The 22,144-nt window shown below is 52.1% G+C and overlaps 1 protein-coding gene across 21 annotated transcripts in view; it reads left to right on the top strand.

Annotated features, from left to right (window-relative positions):
- Positions 1–22,144, top strand: part of MYT1L (myelin transcription factor 1 like) — a 531,685-nt gene that overhangs the window by 494,490 nt on the left and 15,051 nt on the right. For all 21 annotated transcript variants that reach the window (XM_030799643.1, XM_030799637.1, XM_030799642.1 and 18 more), the window contains one exon: positions 18,349–18,440. In XM_030799643.1, the coding sequence (XP_030655503.1) occupies positions 18,349–18,440 (92 nt within the window). The remainder of the gene's footprint in view (positions 1–18,348; positions 18,441–22,144) is intronic.

Raw genomic sequence — 22,144 nt, 5'->3', positions numbered from 1 at the left:
CTCTGGATCCCCAGGAGGGTGGTTCCTCGTCTGCCAGTTGTGTGGAGGGGAGGGGTCCTTGATCTCCCTTTCATGGACGAGGACTGGCCACCCTGTCCAGAGACCAGATATATAGACAGGGCACACTCAGGAGGTTCCAGTTGCTCTGTACTGAAGTCTCTGATGATGATTCCAAATTCCATATCATCAGGGAATAAAGATTTTGTGTGTCAGCAATGCTGATCCCTGCTGTAGACAGAGCCCTGGGGCTGTGTCACCTCAGAATGTTCCTCCAGGACTCTCCTGGTGTTCCCTGGATGCTCCCCTTTTCCCAACCAGGGAGGTCCCCTCAGCTCTCTGAGATCCCCTTCTAGGCAGAGAGTGGCAGGAATGAGGACCACATTGCCAGGGGCTCCTCCAGGCCCGGCGGGAGCTTTCTGTTTGACCCAGGCATGTTTCAATAGCACACCTTGTTTTATAACACAGGAAGCAAGTTCTCCTGAGCCCTGGGTCCCTCTGTGATCTGCAGGAGGTGGAAGGGAGGGTGGCCCCAGCCCAGGAGTCAATGCAGCACAAGGGAGGGAGACAGAGAGCATTTCCATCCAGGGCTGAACCCTGCCGTGCCCCAGCTCCTACGAAGCCCCATGCCCCCATTCTGGGCTGGCAGCCCCCTCCTATCAGCCCTTCAGTCATCCGGCCAGGTCACCACCTCAGGGAAAAGAGAGGAAGTGTTGCTGCGCTGTGTCCAGGCTGTGATCTCTAGTCCTGGAGGCCAGGCAGGTTGACCCATCCAGAGCCCCGCAGGATGGGGAGGGGTCTGGGGCGCCAGCAGGGGTGGGGATTGCTAAAGTGAGATCCTCACCAGGATGCACCTCCTCCTGCATCTGCTCTGGAGAAAACAGGACTCAGTGAGCCCCAACCCACCCCACTGCCTGCTCTCATGAGGAACCTCGCTTCTGAGAATTACATTCCCGACCCCCACCCCATGCTCCCCCTGCCCCCACGCCACTCCTGTGGAAAACTGGCTTTACTGAATCACTTTACAAGGAAGCCTTCAGGGACTTGACTTCTCTGACCTTTGGAGTCAGCTCCCTGCTCTGCCCCAGGCCCAGACGCCCTGCAAGGGAGCCCTCTGCTTTCCCCGACGCTGGCCCTGCACTGACCCAGTACCTGGTGCTGCCTCCCAAAAGCACCTCAGACCCTTTGCTTCCTTGACTTTAATCTCCATCTTTTAGTGTTTGACGGGAAGCAATTGGGAGGGAAAGAGTCAGATTCAACATCTGTCTTGAACTGTGAATCCCAAAGGGCCCAGTGAATAGCAGCAGTGAGAGGTGACATCTGGTCAACCTCCTCTGCCTGAAACAACCCAGTGTTCTGGCCCAGTGCTGACCGGGGTGGAGCGCAACCCTGCTTTGTTTTTGCAGGAAGATTCCCTCCTGAAGCACTCCCACATTCGCCCGCCCCCCAGCCCTCCCCAGGGCCTGGCAAGCATTCAGCAGATGCTGAATGAAAGCACTGAGCTTCAGCAGCGCCCTCTGCACCAGCCCAGGAAGCCAAACTGTGTTCCATGCCCGAGCACCGTGCCAGTCTTCTAATTTGTTCTCCAAAGTGGCACAAAGCAGCTTAAACCCAGGCCCTGTCATTAGCTCAGTTTTCCCACGGTGGAAGCCCAGGCTGGCCTAAGGGGGTCCTCTGCAGGTGGCATCCCCCCTGGAGCTCACAGCCTAACTCACAGCTCATGCAGGTTCCTGGCAGAACTCAGGTCCTGAGCTTGCAGCTGGCAGGCCCGACTGTCCTGCTGGACGTTGGGCAGAGTTGTCCTCCGCGGATGAGGTCCCCAGGTCCTGGCCACACAGCCGGTGGCCTCACCGCTTGGCAGCTGGGCTGGGGTCTCATAGGATGTCACCCCATCATGGGAGCAATGACTGTACTGTGTTCACAGGGCCACCCACACTCAAGGACAGAGGCCCACGCACACGGGGAGACTTTGGGGCCACCTTAGGATTCTGCCCACTGGAAGGGGGCTATCCAGCCACTGCGCTAGGATCTTCAGAGAAATAAAAATGTCAAGACAGTCTCTGTCCCAAGAAACTCAGCCTGTTACAATTTTATAGGGAAAACCAATATACAAACAAAAAATTAACAATACAAACAAATAGGATCATTCTTATATCCAATAAAGAGATGGGGAATCTGGAGATCGAGACCACGGTGAAACCCCGTCTCTACTAAAAATACAAAAAAAATTAGCCGGGCGCGGTGGCGGGCGCCTGTAGTCCCAGCTACTCGGAGAGGCTGAGGCAGGAGAATGGCGTGAACCTGGGAGGCGGAGCTTGCAGTGAGCCGAGATTGCGCCACGGCACTCCAGCCTGGGCGACAGAGCGAGACTCCGTCTCAAAAAAAAAAAAAAAAAAAAAAAAGAGAGAGAGAGAGATGGGGAATCTGATCTTTTAAAAGCAAGTTCCCATATGTGAATTACTCTCAATTAAACAAAAAACTTTGACATTCTCATAATTAGTGTGAAGCTAAGACTGTAATTCCGATCCTTTGATTTCTCCAAATAATTTCTAATAGACATAATATTACTTGATTCTTAAGGGAAGAGTAAGTAGGTTTTCAGGAGTATGCCAACTTTTAAATAGAATTATGTTATAATATGTAAATTCTACCAATGTATCTGTTTTCTGTAACTGAACTAATTTCTGTCGTCTCCTCCACTGTATGGTGAGAGCTTGCTCGCCATGACCTAGGTCGCTTGGTGCCTCCCCCCCATCTTCACCCCAGGTGCACCTTTGGGGCAAGTGGCAGCTCCTGGGGGTCCCCGTCCCGGCCAGAGCACCAGCGTCATGGGCGGCTCCTCCACCTTCCCGGCTCCCAGCCTTGAGGCCTCTCTGTGTCTGTCGCCATCAGGAAGGCAGGGGAGTGGTGTGTCTGAGGTCTCTTTCCCCAGCTCCATGTTGCTTTCAGGGGAGAGGGAGAAAGTCTGGCTCTCAGGCCACTCTCTGAGGACCCACAGGCATCCAAACCCCTTACTCCTCTCCCCCCTCTCCCCTCCCTGCTCCGTCTCCTCCCTGGAGATTCCTCCGCCGCTACCTGATGGGGATGCATCCTTCCAAATCTATGGCTGCTGCAAGGAGTTCCTCCTGTCTCTGGGATTTGGCATCCACAAAGCGAAGCCTTTGAAACGCAAATGCCTTTTTCTCTGATTTTTGCCTCTAACAGCTGTTCCTTGAAGCACCAAATGCTAGCCAAAATGGTGGTAAAATGCATAAGAAGAACAAATTATGCATCGGCCTGGATACTGCGGAGTCCTCCCCCACTCTCTCCTCTGGACAACTTGCTGCATGGATCCATCCCCTGAGTGCTGGTCAGTGCTCCCCAGAGGAGCTGCAGAGGGCAGTGTCCCGGCGCCACCCTCGCATGGCCTGGCCGGGGTGTCACAGGCTGGCCCCCGAGGTCTCACAGGGCCCAGGGAGCAAACTTCAGGACAAGAGCAGCTCAAAGGCAGAGGCCCGCACCCCTCTCCTCCCTGTGCTCAGCCTTCTGTGGGATCCAACCTCTCCTTCCAGGCTGGCGCTGACGTCCGACACGTTCTGGCCCCTGTCCTGCCAGCCTTCTCAGCACTCTGGGTTGGAAGGAACATTCCAGGAAGGCAGTATTTCCCAGAGGACAGAGCGCCGCCCTGCTCTGCTGGGCACAAAATTACCTAACCCTAGAGCGACATGGAGAAAATACCAAACTGAATCTACATTACAGATTGTTGGAAGAATTAGTTGGGGTCATGTATCTAAAATGCTTAATGCAGGGTCCTAAGCATGGGAATATGTTTAGTAAGTCTAGTCTGCTATATTAGCTATTATTTAAATTTGTTTATAGCAAGAATCGCTCTCTGTTTAGGATCCAAACTAAAAACATTCCCCAACCCCCATGGAGAGGGCTTGGCACTTTCCCTGAAAAGCCACTGAGCATCCCACATCACCTCTGCCCGGTGGTCCCGCTGGGGGGGAGGCGTGGCCTCATCCCGTGGGTCGTGCCAGGGACAGCAAGGCCCAGGCCAACACTGTGCCACGTGATGGTCACTGGACACCCAAGACTACTCAGCTCTTGAAGTTTGGCCCCTGTGACAGAGGACTGACTTTTTAAAATTGTTTGATTTCAGTAAATATAAATGTTAATTTGACCACACAAGATGAGGGCCGCCACCATTGGCAGTGCAGGGCTGAACACGCTGCCAGCCACGGGTCTTCCTGCAGGCACCCAGCCTCGTCGCTGCTCCTCCTAGGAGCCTGACGCACCTGCAGGGCTGAACACGCTGCCAGCCACGGGTCTTCCTGCAGGCACCCAGCCTCGTCGCTGCTCCTCCTAGGAGCCTGACGCACCTGCAGGGCTGAACACGCTGCCAGCCACGGGTCTTCTTACAGGCACCCAGCCTCGTCGCTGCTCCTCCTAGGAGCCTGACGCAAGCCCTCCCTGCAGCCTTTGCTTCCCTCCTGGGGGGCTGCTCAGAGGCTGCCCTCCAGCGTCAACCACAACCACTCCAGCCCGCTGCCTGCTCCCTCTTCCAGGACCCCGGAGCTGAAGCCCTGAGCCAGATAGGGTGGACCTGAGTGCCCCGAGTGGAGAGGAGGCTACAACTACAGCTGCCACAGCTACAGCTATGACAACAACGGCTGTAATCACAACCACAGCAACAACAGCTACACAGCTACAGCTATGACAACAGCTGCAACAGCCCTCACCACCACAACCATAACAGCCAGCACCACCAGCTGGGCACCCCTGCTGGGTCTGCCTGGGGAGGGCAAGCTCCCACAGGGCTGTGCAGCAGGACAGGTGTCTCCTCATTGACGATCTTTTCCTCCCACGTGTCAATGCCATTTGAGGAGCTTTGGGCAAAAGCTGACATTTGCAGAAGAGTTATGGTTCACATGTTAAAAAGAAAACGAGGTGCAATAAGGTCTCTTTCACAGGTGTGGGGGCCAGGCCATCAACATATCCCTTCAGGAGACACAGCCAAGCCACAGCAGTGATAATGTTAACAGCCGAGCCTCCTGAGATGCAAGCAAAAGGAGAAACACAACCAAACATTTCCCTTCTTCTGCTAGGATTAGACTCAGTACTCGGCAGCAGGCAGCCCGAAAGGGGCCTTCACGGGAGAGGAGGGTTTCACTGTGGACACAGCAGCCGCCGTGAGGTGGTGGCTTCTGACTGCCAGGGGCCCAGATGCCTGGGTCCTGTGCCTCAGCCCTTGACACTTGGAGACCACCTCAGGGTGAGTTTGCTGCCACAATAGCCATCCTGTCCCTGGAGGAAGGAAGGGGCCCCTCTCAAAGGACACAGGCTGCAGGCCACGCTTCTGCCTCCACCCTCAGACCCATGTGGTCCCAGGGCCAGCCCTCGCCATCGTGTGGCAGCCAGGTGCCTGCTGAGCACGCAGGAGCATCCCTGGGGAAGAGGGGCTGACAGTGGACACACCGTGCGCTCTCCAGGAAACAGACCCAACCCACACAAAGATGGCAGACACTTTGCAGAAAGGTGCACATGTGTTCCTCAATACTGGGTTTATTAGGCATCTCTATTGGGAATCCTAGCCAAACTCTACAGACTGAAATCACATATATCTCCACTAAATCTTAAAACACTACTAAAATGACCTGCTCTCCTCTTATAAACCCACAAATATAATGCAACTAAATAATGAAATAAGGAAGGGAAGTGCAGGCCATCCCATCCAAAAGGCACTGGGAGCCGCCCAGCCCAAGCACATGTGGCTCAGGCCTCAGCTCCCTGCAGAGGAGCTGGCAGGGGAGGGAGAGGATGGGGGTGGAGAGAAAGAGTGAAGAAAACCCAGAAAAAGAGGAGTGAAGAGCATGCAGAACCTCCATAGAAAAGAGGCTGGGACCTAGAGTGGGGATTCAGAGTTGGTCAGAAAACAGAGGACTAGTTGAACTGTCTAAGAGGGGTTCGACTCCTGGATGCCCTGCCACAGGCCTCCTTCTCTCCTTCTTCTCTAGCAGAAGGATAAGCTAGAACAGAAGCTCTGGAGCTGGTCCTAGGAAGAGCTGGAAACAGCATGAGCCGTTGTACTGAAGATGGGAACATCAAGTGAGATGGACGGGCCCCAAGGCCTTGGTCCCGTGTGGCTCCGGGAATCCAGCGGCTCCTCCTGCTCCTCTGCCTTCTCCACTCCCTGCCACTCCAGACAGAGCAGGGGCCTCTTCTCTAGAACCAACAGATTCAAGATAAAGGGCCTCCAGGCACCAGTGTCTGGGAAGTATTAGTGAACAGCCAAGGACTTCGGCCACTGAAGGCAAGCAGTAAACAACAGGGCGGAAACCAAGTAAACAAACCAGCCTTACCAGGGGGCAAAAAAAAGCTCAGAGGAAGCAGAAACATTTCTGCAAAGAGGAGCAATCTTTTTAAAAACGTATAATTTGTTATCAGACAGAAAAGAACAGAAAGAACATTAAAATATATTGTATTCATAACCCAAGAAACATTCAGAGAATACGAATATCTATTTTAAAAAATAAATAAAAAGTTTACTTAGAAAGTTCAAATGTAAAATTGAGATAATATCCCATAAATTATAAAGAGATGAGAAAAGAAGATGAAAGATTTTGTTAAAAAAAATAGAGAAAGAATTCAGGAGAGTTAATAATCAACTAATAGGAGTTTCTGAAGAAGTAGAGAGAGTAGAGAAAATGGAAGAAAGAAAATTCCCAAAGAAAGAAATCAAGGAAAATCTCCATGGCAGAGATCTTGAGTTTTCAGATATAAAGGCCTCATTGAGTAGCCACGCAATTATGAAATGGTTCTGTGTCGTCCAGGGCTCTACCTGAGAAGCAGGACCAGTAGGATTTATCTGTGGATGGGTTCATCACAAGGAACTGGCTGACACCATCTGGGGCTGGCTCTGCAAGTCCAAAATCTGTAGGGCAGACAGGCAGCCTAGAAACTCTTGGTCAGAAGAAGTTCCATTCCACAGGGAGAATTTCTTCTTCCTCGGGGAAACCTTAGTTATGTTCTTAAGGTCTTTTGACTGCTTGAGTCCGGCCCACTGAGAGTATTGAGAATAATCTCCTTACTTAAAGTCAACTAGGCCAAGTGTGGCGGCTCACACCTGTAATCCCAGTATTTGGGGAGGAGGAGGCAGGAGGATCACTTGAGCCCAAGAGTTTTAGACCAACCTGGGCAACATGGCAAGACATCATCTCTACAAAAAATTTAAAAATTAACCAGGCATGGTGGCACATCCTGTGGTCATAGCTATTTGGGAGGCTGAGGAGTGAGAATTGCTTGAGCCCAAGAGTTGGAGGCTACAGTGAGTATGATCATGCCACTGAACTCCAGCCTAGGTAACAACAGCAAAACCCTGTCTCAACAACAACAACAATGCCAACCAATGGTAGATGTTAGTCACTCTACAAAATACCTTCACAGCAACACTTAGATAAGTATTTGATTAAGCAACTGGATGCTGTGTCCTCTCCACGTTGACATATAAAACTGTCATAGCCAACCACACAGAGGTTCATCATCATGAAATTTTGAGAACCTGGAATGGGGATACAGAGAGAGAGAGAGAGACAAGCAGAGACAAAGGGAGAGACAAAAGAAAAGGAAGCTAAGAGATGTACTCAACTGCAATGCTGGAAACAAGAATCAAATAGGACAATGCCTTCAAAACTCTTAGGAAAATGATTGCACACTCAGCATTCTATACCCAACCAAACTATCAATTTGGAATGCAAAAGCAGCAAGCTCCATCCAATGGGTGACCAAGACCCAGCCCTTCTTACTCCTCTTGAGTGGGTGCTCTCTTCTGTACCCATTGCTGCCTCAGGCTGTGCTCCCTCATTCCTCTCCCAGGCCCCTCTGCCAGCTTCCTCGCTGGCCCCCCACTGCGCTCTGCCCTCTGCAAGCATCCTCCATGCTGCTGCCAGTGAGCTCTCTACCAAGCAGACTCTACTATGTGGTTGCCAGGATTACATGCTTCCAATCCTTTGTCATTGCCTAGAAGCCAAATCCATTCTCCTCTGTAAGGCACTTGAGATCTTCCCTAATAAGCTCTTACCCATCCCTCCAGCTCCCTGTCTCTCTGCCCCTTGATTGCACCCAGACCTAAATTCAAAGCTGAAGGCGTGCTGCTCAGGCTTCTTCGGCCCTTCCGCTGCTCGTTGTCTCCTTCAAATAAATGTCTGTCTTTAAACCCCATGCAGACTCCACCTCCCTCTGTAATGGTGCAGAGCATCCCATCATCGGATCATGCGCATCCCTGTAGGGCATGTGTATTCACAGGGACCTCTGCCCAAACTGCACTGGCAGGGCCCGAGTGTAGCATCTGTCACTCACGGGTGCATAAAGAGAGGCCGCAGGAGGAGGAGTGGAGAGTGAGGCTGGTGCTGGATGGCCTAGGTGTAAACTCAGCCCTGCCTTTTCTGACTGTATGGTCTGGGGCAAGTTAGCTATTCTGCATCTCAGTTCTCTCCTCTGTAAAATGGGATGGTCATAGATTGTTTGAGCAGTGGGCCAAGTCTGAAGAGCATGCCAGCATGTGATAAGTAAAGCATTTACAGCAGCTCACCACTGCTGTTAGCATTGCCATGACCCTCCTGTTAGGACTGTGCTTGAGGACAGGAGGTAAGTGTTGCTGATGAGTGAATAGAGATAGGAAGTTTGACGACCTATGGAAGTGGCTCTTCAAAACGTCTCTTCTCAGGCCTCCTTCTCCTAACAGTGTTTTGATTGTCACTGCTGAATAGCAGAGGCTCCAGAATCCATCCCTTGGGCAGGAGGCAGGTGGCCTCCCTGGGCTGCAGGAATGAGCTGTGTGGGTAGCTGCCATCCCTCAGGCTTTGAGAGGGACCTTTGTCTCCTGAGGCAGGTGGACGTGCACCCCAGTGGAAGGGACCTGGGCTGGGAGCTGGGAGCTGGGGGCCATCTGGGTGGTCACACAGCCACCCACGGCTGCACTTCCTGCACCACCTGCCCATGTGGCTGTGGCCGAGTCATCCACCTGGCACAGAGATCACTGTTCTAGAAACACTTCCCTCTCTCCATGGTTTGAGAGCATCCTGTTTGGCACAGAATATTTTTAGGGGAAAAACCTCCAAATTCTGGATCTTGGCTTGAGAAGGGACCACAATGTCATTGCTTCCCACTGAGATGGAAGCAGATGTGATACACAGTCAGAGGCAGAAATGTCACGTAGCTCCAAGAACACCCTCCTGCCCTTCCTCACATATGCTGGGGCCAGAGTCCGGGAAACAAACCACAGAAGAGCTGCCCTCGTGGGGACCGGGGCAAATGCAGGAGAGGCTGTGGCTGCTGCACCAAATGCACGTTTGCTTGTTGAGGAGATGCTCTCGTCATCATGAGTCAATCAATGACAAGAATAGGATTAAAATATACAGTAATAGTGTATGTATACACCCGGAGTGTGCGTCTCATATAAATTACATATTATATAGAGTATTAAAATAGTAGCAGTGGAATAGGGAATAGTAAAATAAATAAAATGTTATTAGAGTGAAACTCGGTGTGAAGGAAACTGCCCTTGGCTGTGTGCAGCTGATTTTCAGAGGATACTGAATCGCAGACAGCACATGGCTGGGCTCTTCCCACCTGGAGCTCTTTGTACTGAGTTCTCATCCCAGCACCTTCCAGGTGCAACAAAGCTTCTACACACACTCCCACCTCCTCTCAAATTACTTATTTTTCTTCCCAATCTCTGTGTCTTGTTAGCCATATCCCCCTTCGAAAATTTCACTTATTTAGTTATTTCCAACTGTAATGTTCTCCAGAAAAAGGCCCTTCTAGGCTGATGTCCTGATAAAAAATGTCAGGGCCTCCCCCGAGCTCGGTTTGAAGCCCTTCTAAAGCTTTCCCTAGAACCTTCATCTGGAATCCCCGGTGCTGACGCCTGGTGCCAGACGTCTGGGGCCTGGGGCAAGCGGGTGGAGCAACCACTTAACTACTTGCTGCCCGGAACTTCCCCTCACTGAAACTTGGTGACTTCCAAACCTACACTCAGCAGCACTTGACTTTAATTGGAGAAGCGTTTCTGTAACAGGCTGCTGGGTCTCACGTTCAGAACTAACATGTGAATAAAATAGTAAGCACCCTCTTTATAGTTTACCACCCGAGACCAGCCGTGGGCTGACCTCCCTGGCTGAGCCAGGTGTGTGGACTTTCCCCTGAGAGCCCTGGACCAGCACCGCCCCCAGGCCACCGCTAGATGGCACTGTCCCTGCACCAGGGCCGTGCTGGGCCCGCTCACAGGGTTCTCTTCCAAATTGGATCTGAGCTGGCAGTGCAGTCACTGGATTGGAATTGGCGGCACCGACACAGCTGCATTTGGACAGAATGCATCATTCTTCAGGCCCGTCTTTGTTTCCTAATTTAGTTTCCCAAACTCTTGCTGAAGGCTCCTGCTCCTTAAATAACACCATTATTTGTCATTCCCAGCAGGCAGTTTTATTAACTGAGAGTGAAGAGAGGCAGCGTGAGACTGTGGGCAAAGCCAGTGCTGAACCGCAGTGTGGGTCCAGGAATGTGGACTCTGCACTTTCCGGCCGTGTGGCGCCCCTATCCCCCCACCCATGGGGGACTTGCCTCCCTGCACTGGTGGCCTCTGCTTCCTGGAGCGGTCGGTCCTCTGGGTGGTTCTCTCCCATGCACTTCATTAACCACACATAACTTAGTTCTGTTCATTTATGTTCAAGGTAGGAGAAGCCAGGATGGGGAGATGCCTAATAGAGATGACTATCTAAATACTCTTAATAAGGAATTTTATAATCAAGTCATGAGAAAATGGGCCTTTTCGACATGAGAGTGGACAAGTACCCCAGTGCCCACCTCCCAGCAGGAGCCACCTTCCGACCACACTGCATGATTTCAGGAGCTGAGGCCCCCATGGGGAGCTGAGGAGAAGGTGGCCATGTGCAGCCCCTCTGGAGCACGCTGTCTGCAGGGACCCCTGGCTGCTGCTGACTACAGGGGTCCACCCTGGGACGCAACCAACTGGCAGGACCCCGGGGTCCTCTGGTCTACCTCTCACCCTACAATGCAGGCCCCAGGCCGCCAGCCGGGCAGTGAGGTCCCGTGCATACACTGGGGCATAGGAACGGGACAGGGCCACCCCCTGGGGGGCCACAGCTGTCACTCTGCGCTCACTCAGTGGCCTTGAAAGAAGCGCCTGAAGCAAGAGAACGTGGGTGACGGGGTTTCCCTGAAGTCAAGTCAAAGCAGCCAACGTGCACCATGTCCATCCTCGTTTTATGCGCCTTCGTCTTGGCGTAGCCTCAGCAGCTGCTTTTGGCTGCGGCTTTTAAGCTGTGAAAGTATTTGCTGGGAATGTCCTTGGCTCCTCACACAGCACCTCCTCCCTGTTAGGCTGGTTTCTCTGCTGGATCTAAAACAGGAGGGAGGAAGCATCGTGAGTGGTGCTGGGGGCTTAAGCGGCTCCTCCCTCCCTCCTCTGGGGGTGCCCCCTGGAGCCCAAAGCTTCTGGGAACCCGGCGGGGAGCTCTGCTCCTGAGCCAGGAACTGCCGGGCACCACACAACTGCTGTCCGCGGGGCCTGTCTGGTTTCCCCAAGTGCTTCTGCTTCATTTGCTAATCCACAGAGCGTAGCTCAGAATGATCGCTTGCCTGGGGTCCCCAAGCACTACCTGAGCTGGAAAGTGCTTGTGTGATGTGTTAGTAATGGATAATACAAAATTGTTAACATGGGACTTTAAGCCATCAAAATTTCTGTTTTATTTCTTAACAACAACAACAAAAAGACTGAATGTGGTGGCTCATACCTGTAATCCTAGCACTTTGGGAGGCTGAGGCAGGAGGGTCGCTTGAGATCAGGAGTTCGAGACCAGCCTGGGCAACATAGTGAGACCTAGTTTCTATTAAAATATTTTTAAAAGAAAAAAAAAGAGATAACTGTGCCACAGGGCGTTCCATTGGTGATGAAGCGTGCTGATGCACAGGGAGCCACTCCCCAGTCTAAGGGTTTGAATGCAGGAAAAGCCATCTATGGCTAAGAAGAGACAAAAAATAATTCTAAACCAGAAAAGATAAAATACAGGACAAAGGAGAGATGGGCCAGGCAGCCCTGGGACACTGGCCTGGCCGACTGTCTGGTGTGGAGAGGCCAGGAGTTCCGGGAGCAGGGCATGGGGAAGGGGTGGCTGTTAGGATTCCATGGAGGTGTACCCAGTGGGGTGCACCCCCACACTCTTCCCTCCTCAGAATCAGAGCCAGAAAGCAGCTCGGCCTCTCGGCCCCTCCTGCTTCCTGACCACTGAGAGGCAGGACACTGTCCTTCCTATTTTATTCACACGACAGATATCCCTCCAGGGCCCGTGGTATCCCAGGCACGAACCGTGATTCTGAGTGGAGAGGGTGGAAAGGACACAGGGATGGCCCTGCTGGGGTGGAGCTGACAGCATCATGAGGCAAGAGCCGCTGAAGAAGCCAATGCACCTCCTCATGACGAGTGGGAGCAGGGAGGGACCCCAGCGACAGAGAGGACGGGGAAGGGGCCTGTTGATGCTGCTCAGCGAAAGCGGCAGAGACATCCGGACCAACATAGCCAGGCTCTGGGACCTGGGGCACCAAGCCCAGCCGCAGAGGGGCCTCACCTCAGGCTCTCAACCGTGTCCCCCAGAGAGCCAGGCCTGCGGCAGCCGGAGCTCACTGAGCTGATTCCACAGGACGGAACCTCACCTGTTCTCCCAGGCCTGGCTATCCTGACATCTGCCTTTCGTGGTTCTCATTTAATATCCTTTCTCTATATTTGACCTTCAAAATATTCCTGCGAGGTAGGGAATTTGTTTGCCTTTAAATTCCCATTTTACAAATGAAACACCCGGGCTTAGAGAGGCCACTAGAATAAGTCAGCAGCGGAAGCAGGACTTAGCAGAGAAAGTCTGACTTCCAAGCCCGTACTTCACTTCTCCCTGGAGCTCCTAGGTTGCAGGTAACAAGAATCCCCAAGAAGCAAGCCTGGAGCAGAGCCAGGGAAACGAGGTTCCACTCTTCGCCCCACCGCTAAGGAGTTGTTCGTTCATGGGTGAATGCTCTCTGCCAGACCTGCACCTACAATTCTGCAAGCGTTTAGTCCACTGTGGGAAAAAGAAAGTGAGATCTGCCCTGAAGAACTTAACTGAGCAGATCTTTAAAAATTCTGCAGCAAGACCCATAAAAGAGAAAGAGGCTGGGGAGCTCCGCACCCCCAGTGAGGTGGAGGCTGGGGACAGTTTCTGCAAAAGCCGAATCCTAAAGGAAAAATCACTGACATGATGTCAGTTTCCATTTTCTATGCTGTGCATTTTTACTAAACACGTCCCATCTGCAAAGGCTCCTGCACACCTGGATACACATAGCAATGTGGTCGGCATTCCGAGGAACCACCCTCAGACCAGCAGAAGAGGAAAAGATAACCAAGGATGTGAACCGCCCATGTCCAGGTCCCGGGAGGCTGTGCCCCAGGGCGGAGGGGATTCGAGGAAGGCAGCGTTGTGGTGGGCCCGAGCCTGGGCCGGGAGGGCCTCCTGGTGCAGGCCGGGCCCTGCTTTGTGGAGAAAACAGTGAAGAGTTGGGAGGTCAGTTGGATGGGGACAGGGCGGGACAGCAAACTCAAGTGGGAGCGCCAGGGGCGTTCACCTAGCGGCAGAGAAGATCGCTGGCCTGGGGAATTCATGAGTGGACAGGGGGAGGCAGCACGTGTGAGAAGAGCCCGTCGCAAAGGCCTAGGGCAGCGGCCCCCAACCTTTTGGCACAAGGGAGCGGTTTCATGGAAGCTAATTTTTCCACAGAAGAAGGGTGGGATGGTTTCTGGATGAAACCGTTCCACCTGGGATCACCAGGAATAGCTTCTCCTAAAAAGCCCGCAGCCTAGACCCCCTCGCAGGCGCAGTTCTCAGTAGCGTTTGCGCTCCTGTGAGAATCGAATCCCGCCGCTGACCTGACGGGAGGCGGAGCTCAGGTGAGAATGCTCCCTCGCCCCGCTGCCCACCTCCGCCTGTATGCCCGGTTCCTAACAGGCCACCGCAGGGGGTTTAGGGACCTGTGCTCTAGGAAATATTCCAGCATTGGCAGCTGCTCTCAGAGAAGCTGCTGGAAGCTCTCCTGGGGAGGTGGGGGCAATCACAGCTGAGCCCGTGGGGCCATTTCTCAGCTGTGGGATGGAATGGATGGGACCCAGGCTGAGGCCCAGGGGCCTCGCTGAGGGAGAAGCACAGACCTGGACTGAAGTGATGAAGAGAAGGGAGGGGTTTCAGGCGCAGACAGCACAGGCTGCTCACTGGGAGGGTGGCAAGGAGGAGGAGGCGGGCCTTTGTGGCCCTCCCTCTCTCCCCACCTGCAGCTCCTGGCCCCTCAGTGCCATTCGCAAACACAGGGAAAGTCGAAAGGGCTGGGGAGGTTCGGACGGCGGAAGGCGAGAGAGGTTCAGAGGGCGGAAGATGGGAGCTGCTCCCCTGCTTTTGTGAGGGTCACACTGAGCCGGGCTGGGCCAGATGCACCGTGGACCCACCAGGCGTCACCCTCGTCCTACAGTCACAGTCTTAGGACCTCTGCAGGAGGCCCTCACCCCAGCCCTCCTCTCATCGTAGCCCAGGGCGGCAGCTGCACTCGAGTCTTTTTTTTTTTTTTTTTTGAGACAGAGTCCTGCTCTGTCACCCAGGCTGGAGTGCAGCAGTGCGATCTCGGCTCACTGCAACCTCTGCCTCCCAGGTTCAAGAGATTCTCCTGCCTCAGCCTCCCAAGTAGCTGGGATTATAGGTACCTGCCACCACACCCAGCTAATTTTTGTATTTTTAGTAGAGACAGGGTTTCACCATGTTGGCCAGGCTGGTCTGGAACTCCTGACCTCGTGATCTGCCCGCCTCGGCCTCCCAAAGTGCTGGGATTACAGGCATGAGCCACCGCGCCTGGGTAAGAGTCTTCTCTTAACTTGGAAGTACTGCAGAATCCTGCCGCAGGCCTCTTTGAGGGCTCAGTCTGCACCTTCCAGAGCCTGGGTACACTCACACTCACCCTGGGCCCCCACTCACTGAGCCATCACAGAGTGCATTCAGACATTTTATGCTTTCAGAAATCGTCACTGGGCACCTATTCTATCTCCAGCACTCTTGCATCATGGGGATACAGAGCAGTGAACAAAAAAGTGCATTTTAATCCTTGCCCTCAAGAATACATATTCTTTTCATTAAACTTCACAAGCACAGTGAATTCTATATTTTATTCTCATTTCACAAGTGAGCAAACAGGACTGCCTAACTCTTTCCTAGCCAGTTCCACGTCTGATGTGTGTTAGAGCATCAGGCGGTGCGGTGTGAGGTCCATGGGCCTCCTGATCTCACGAAGGACTTGCCAGATGTAGTCACCGACTGCAGAGTCTACCTGGATGCGGGGGCCAAAGCGCAGGCACAGCTGCAGGAAGATGTGTGTGACAGCCGCAGCGTGTCCAGCGGCAGGAAGGGGAAAAGTGGCGTTAAAATCCAAGCATCCTATTTTAGGAGAGCCTTAACAGATCTTTTGAGAACTTCTTATTTTACAAATGAAAATATCCAGCTTGCCATCAGAAGCAGATTTACAGATAAGCTAGGGAAGCAGAAATGTCAGCCCCCACCCCAGCCAGATTTGCAGGGCATCCTGCTGGGATCTGATGGGGAGGCAGGAGAAGACCCAGGAGGGTACCCCGGAGTGGGGACGACTGCCAGGTTGTTGCCCAGGCCGCATCAGGGAGGAGTGAAGAGGAGCCTGTTCCCTCAGGAACGCAAGGGGTTCATTCACGCCCCACACTAAAGAGAGCTTGAGGAGCACAGGGATTTCCAGCGTAAACAGCAGCAGGCAGGGTGAGAGGCTCCATCAGAAGCAGCAGTGCCAATGTCTAGTAATGAATAAATGAACAAAAAAACAGCAAAGGGAACCATGAGCCAGGACCCCCTCAGGGACTGTCCGGATTCCTGGGGATGCAGTCAGGGCAAGCAGGAGAAGCCAGGGCGCCCACCGTGCCCACCCCATCACGCCACCCAGTTCCCAGAGGCCTCTCTGCTCCCGGGGCTTCCCGTGTGGCTTGCCCTGGGATGGGATAGGACGCGGGAGCTGATGATGCCAGAGCTGATGACGCTGGAGCTGATGATGCTGGAGCTGATGACGTCAGGGTTAAAGTCCCCGCTGCTCCTTCTCCCACTGAACCTAGGAACATCTCAGCAAACCCAGCAGTTCACAGCCACAGAGTTCTGGTATAAGCAACAAATACTGGTGATTATCCTAGACGTTCCAGGGCTGCAAAAACAAATACCACACCTTCGGCAGCGTAGAAACCAGAAATTTATTCCTCCAAGTTCTGGAGACTGGAAGTCCGAGACCAAGGCGCCAGCAGATTCGGCATCTGGCGAGGGCTGCTCTCTGGTTGGTGGACGGCGCCTTCTCACTCTGCCCTCACATGGGAGAAGGGTGAAGGAGCCGTCTGGGTCCCTGTTATAAGGGCACGGATCTCATCACAAGGCCTCCTCACTTCGCATACGCCCCTCCTCCTAACACCATCCCGGTGGGGGTCAGGATTTCAGTGCACGAGTTTTCAGGGGACACAGGCAACAGCAATGATTATTTAGAATTTTATGAATATTCTATTATAATTATGAGATGCAAACGTCACATCAAAAAAATAACAACTTGGACCTGTGGTGTGGATGAAGAATACTGAAAATATTTTTATACAAAGATAGGATTTCCCCCAAAACAACCGCTAATATCCCCAGTTGAAAATGTATTACAATCAAGTCCTTCTGCTATGAATTTTCCTGTTTTCTTAAAAAAATTTTAAAAAAAAGTGTATTACAAAAATAATATTTAGAAAGCTTAATTATATTAATGCAGATATTAAAGAGATATTTCTAATAATTATGTAATCTACCTGCACTAGTAAAGAGTGTTTCTAGATATATCCCTAATACATCATCACACCACTTACGGACACAGTCCATCTAACACTTAATATACAGGTGAAATACAATATTATGTATAGAGAGAATAAACACATATGTCATATACATATATAAAACATTATAGGCGGGGTGCAGTGGCTCATGCCTGTAATCCTAGCACTTTGGGAGGCCGAGGCGGGCAGATCACCTGAGGTCAGGAGTTGAAGACCAGCCTGGCCAATATGGTGAAACCCTGTCTCTACTGAAAATACAAAAATTAGCCAGGCGTGGTAGTGTGCACACCTGTAATCCCAGAGGCTGTAATTCTGTAATTGGGAGGCAGAGGCAGGAGAATCACTGGAACCCGGGAGGCGGAGGCTGCAGTGAGCTGAGATCGCGCCACTACCCTCCAGCCTGGGTGACAGAGCCAGACTCTGTCTCAAAAAAAAAAAAGAAAAAAGCATCATATACAGAAGTTTTTCACCTCACCCACAGTTAAGGGCCAGATGGCCCCTGGCCTTTAGCACAGTGAGGACTCCAGTTGACCAGCATGTCCAGGAGCCCCTGGGAGGGAGGGAAGGCCCCTTGGAGACTGAGGAGTTGTGAGGAAGCCGAGGCACGGGACTGCAGGAAGAGGCGCTCCACACGCAGGACACGCCGTCTTCAGCAAACACCCAACAGGACAGAAAAGGAGGCAGAGGCGCCTTCCTGCCCCGGAGGCGCACGTCTGCCACATGCACTGTGAAGAGCTGAGACGCATCCTGACGTCGACAAACCAGTGTCTGAGAAAAGTGAAGAGACACCTGGGAAGTCTGAAAACAGACTGAATAGCTGTGGATATTAGAAAACCAGCTAAAAATTGTGAGATAAGGAGATTGCAGTTATGTTTTCACCTTTGAGATTGGGGAAGCAGGAGGGGCACAGGTGACTAGCCTTGAGAGATAACAGCTGAATTTGGGGTGAGTGCATTATTCTGCTCTCTCTACTTTTGTATATTTGAAATTAACTTTTAAGCCCAACGTTTCTATAAGCTTGATACTTCCCATAATAAAGATTTTTAAGCAATATTATCACTCTACAAAAGTTCCCAAAAGCTCTGAAAGTTATGCAATGAAGGGCAGATTTCCTCTGCTCTCAGAGCCCCAGCTCCCAAGACCCCCCTGAGAGGCAGCCACAGCCGAGCGCCCATGATCAGTGCTCACCACATGCATGAGTACACGGACACACACATGATGCACACACACATGCACCCCATGTGTGCATAACCGTCATACTGTATGCATTGGTCTTTTTGCTCTTTCCCATTTTCAGACAGCCTTTTGCTATCAACCAACCTAATAAAATAATGCCGTTCTACATCTTGCTTACCACCACTTCCCTGCAGGGCTGGGACATTAGACAGTTGACTAATGGCCGTCCTGTGTCTTGTCCACAGCTTGTCAGGATGCCCGAGAGCCACATCAGCGATGAAGAAGGCAAAGCTTTCTGGAGAGCAGATGCTGACCATCAAACAGCGGGCCAGCAATGGTGAGCACCCCTCCAGCCCTCGTGGCACCCATGGTCAGGAAGGCCCAGCAGGCACGGCCATGCCAGCTCTGTGCCCTTTGACAGTTACAGCTCACTTCTCTTAGAAAGCAGGGGCAGAGATCATTCTGGCCCTCTCATCTATAAAGCTAAGCAACTTGAGAAAAAAAGCAGTCTTTCTCAAAACCGTCTCCCACCTTCACCGACTTCACTACTCACCGGAATCACGAGCCCAAGTCCTGAGGGTCTCTTCAGCACTGGACGATTTGCTCCCTGGAACCCCAGTGTGCCCACATTTCTGCCTCTGTCCCTCAGGCCCTCATCCAGGGTTTCTCCACCCAGGAGCAGCTTTGGGGCCACCCCAGGCCACAGATAACAAGGATGGCACCCCCTCCCCTGTCGCCCTCACTCTCAGCACGTCTGGTGCCTGATTTTCTTGATTCCACCTGCAAATCTGTTTTGTTCTGAGAGTCTCTCTTGTCACCAACCAGCGCAAGTGTGTAGAGAGTTCTGCAGAGGAAAACTGGGGGACTCTGGAGGAGCAGGAGAGAGGAGAGCCACTTAAGCCCTTAGAAACATCCACAGTCCACCCTCATGATCTGGGGACTCTATTTGCGAGTTCACCTCCCTGCTGAAGTTAATTTGTAGACACAGGCAATGATCTCAATGCGTTTGTAGTTACTCCTGTGCATTCGCAGAGCAGCTGAAGTGTCTGGTGTTCCTAAGTGCAGGGGGCTGTGATGTGCCTCACAAAGAAAACATGCATGCTGGCCAAGCTCCCTTCAGATAGGAGTCATGGTTGTGACTGTTGGCTGGGAGTTCTATGTTAAGGAATCCACAGTATCTATTAAATAAGTTGTCTTTAAATGGGAGCACACATAAAACAGGTGTATTAGTGCATTCTCATACTGCTATGAAGAAATCCCCAAGACTGGGTAATTTATAAAGCAAAGAGGATTCATCAACTCACAGCTCCACATGGCTGGGGAGGTCTCAGGAAACCTACAATCATGGCGCAAAGGGAAGCAAACATGTCCTTCTTCACGTGGCGGCAGGAGAGAGGAGTGCAGAGCGAAGTGGGCAAAGCCCTAATAAAACCTCCAGACCTCGTGAGAACTCAGTATCAGGAACAGCATGGAGGTAACCACCCCCATGATTCAATTACCTCCCACCAGGCCCCTCCCACGACACGTGGAGGTTATGGGAACTGTAATTCAAGATGAGATTTGGGTGGGGACAGAGCCAAACCATATTAACAGGGTTTTTTATTGATCAATTGACAAAAATGGGACCAGAGGCTGGCAGGAGCTTGGTCCTTTGTTTCCAGAAGAAGTGGTTCTGCTCTCAGCCTGTGTGCAGGTAACTTTATAACACATGGCCCCTGGGAATAATGAGATCAGCGGTAACCTGTAGCCATTGAGCAGACTGGTCCCCTTCACAGCAGAAGCCCAGCCTCCCCTTCTCACCTCTCACTTGCAGGATGCACCCCTAATTTTGTATTTCTAAAAGGAGCCTGCAAAGCTCTTCAAGCACCACAAAGCAGGGGATGCCCTGGGCTGAAGGCACCCAGACCTATGACGCCCAGATCCATCCTACAAAGCTGACCCTGGGCAGAACCTGAGACCCTCCTGCTATACCTTTACCAAAGGGCACCTCCTCCCCAAATCCACCAAGAGTGAGCCACACCTGAGCAGCTCCCAAGCATGCAGGCAGGAAGCCCCTGGCCACAGCCATGGGGGTCTCATCTGACTGTTGTTGGTGGTCCTGAGGACAGCATGAGAGACGCCTGAACGTCCCACATGTGTGTACCTGCAGGATTCCCTCTGCCAGCAGCCAGCACAAACTATTCCTCAACATGTGGCCCATTGTTCACCAGAAAGGTCCTCAGCTTCCTGATATTGGTCCTCAAAGTCTGGGGCTCCTGGAGGCATCCTGTCTCCCAGGCTGCTCCTGTCAGTTTCTGCCTTCCAGAATACCCTGACCCACCCTCACAACCTCTCCCTGCGGATGCAGTCCCAAGCAGCCAGTGTAAGGACCCCGCTTTTTTTTTTTTTTTTTTTTTTTGAGACAGAGTCTCGCTCTGTCACCCAGGCTGGAGTGCAGTGGCGCGATCTCGGCTCACTGCAAGCTCCGCCTCCCGGGTTCACGCCATTCTCCTGCCTCAGCCTCTCCGAGTAGCTGGGACTACAGGCCCCCGCCACCACGCCCGGCTAATTTTTTGTATTTTTAGTAGAGACGGGGTTTCACCGTGGTCTCGATCTCCTGATCTCGTGATCCACCCGCCTCGGCCTCCCAAAGTGCTGGGATTACAAGCGTGAGCCCGGCTGCTACGTTGCTCTTGAACTCCTGAGCTCAAGTGATCTGCCCACCTCAGCCTCCCAAATTGCTGGCATTACAGGCGTGAGCCACCATCTTTCATATCCTGAGTGTAAAGCCTTTCCTGGGGTCATTTTTATACCTTCAGTGTAACAAGAGTGCTCAGCAGCTTCCCTCCGTGCATGGCCCAGACACTGTATGGGACAGAAAAGCCACCGGAATCCACTGTGAGGCACTGACTCGGCCAAGAAGGACCCTGGCACTGGATTTTAGCGCCTTCTCTTCAGCATTTGTCTGAAAGGGAAGCAGCTATTCTAAATGTCCTTGAGGTTCCCTTCTGGCTCTAAAGTATTTTTCTTTCTTTCTTTTTTAAGTTTAGGGATGAGCCTACTCTCATGTCTCTCCCCGACAAGGATCACCTTACTTTCTTTATCCGTGGAGCGATCTCATCACGCATTAGCACTCAGCTCTGCCTGAGCAGCCAGCGTGACTGTCAGTGAGTCTCCTTCAGAACCCTCTTGCAGAAGTCCACTGTATGCCTCTTAGCACCTTGGCACCTTGGCTGAAGTTGTACAATCAGTGGCTTTTTGGCAGGTAGTGGGGGCAGGGGCAGTGTTTAGGAGAGAAGGAAATAAGATAATGCTTTTTCTTTCCTTTTACTATCACAGCAGAAAGCAAGCTAGGGAAAGGAGCTCTAACCTCCATCAAGCCCCAGAAACATGAAGCACTTTGTCAGGAACTTCACCTACTTATTTCGCTTAATATTCCTGAGAGCTCCAAAGTGTGGGAACTCACGTTTCTACTTCAGCTGTAAGGAAAAGGACATTCCAGGAGGCTTGGAAATTCCACCAAGCCATTAGTGAGAGTGACCAGCGCTGGCTGGGTTCACCATGGGACGCTGGTCTGTCAAGAGCTACCAGGATCCTGAAATAAATCAAAATCTTCTGGGACCACGCTATGCTAATTTGAGTAGGATTTTTTTGCTTGTTTGGTTTGGTGTCCAGTGGGTGGATTTTCTGGCTCTGAGATGCTGCTTTTTGGCTGGGCCCTCCCTGCTCAGGCCAGTTTTTTATAAAGGCAGTTTCTCCTGAGAGCTTGCAGGCCAACTGGTGGAATGTATTATAAAACCCTAGTTGCGGCTGGGCGCGGTGGCTCACACCTGTAATCCCAGCACTTTGGGAGGCTGAGGTGGGCAGATCACCTGAGGTCAGGAGTTCAAGACCAGCCTGGCCAACATGGTGAAACCCCGTCTCTACTAAAAATACCAAAAATTAGCCGGGTGTAGTGACAGGCACCTATAATCCCAGCTATTCAGGAGGCTGAGACAGAGGAATCGTTTGAATCCGAGAGGTGGAGGTTGCAGTGAGCCAAGGTCATGCCATTGCACTCCA

This window comes from Nomascus leucogenys, chromosome 19 (genome assembly GCF_006542625.1).
Source record: "Nomascus leucogenys isolate Asia chromosome 19, Asia_NLE_v1, whole genome shotgun sequence".
Taxonomy (NCBI): domain Eukaryota; kingdom Metazoa; phylum Chordata; class Mammalia; order Primates; family Hylobatidae; genus Nomascus; species Nomascus leucogenys.
Note: the sequence above shows the minus strand (reverse complement) of the source record. Positions and strands in the feature narration are given on the sequence as shown.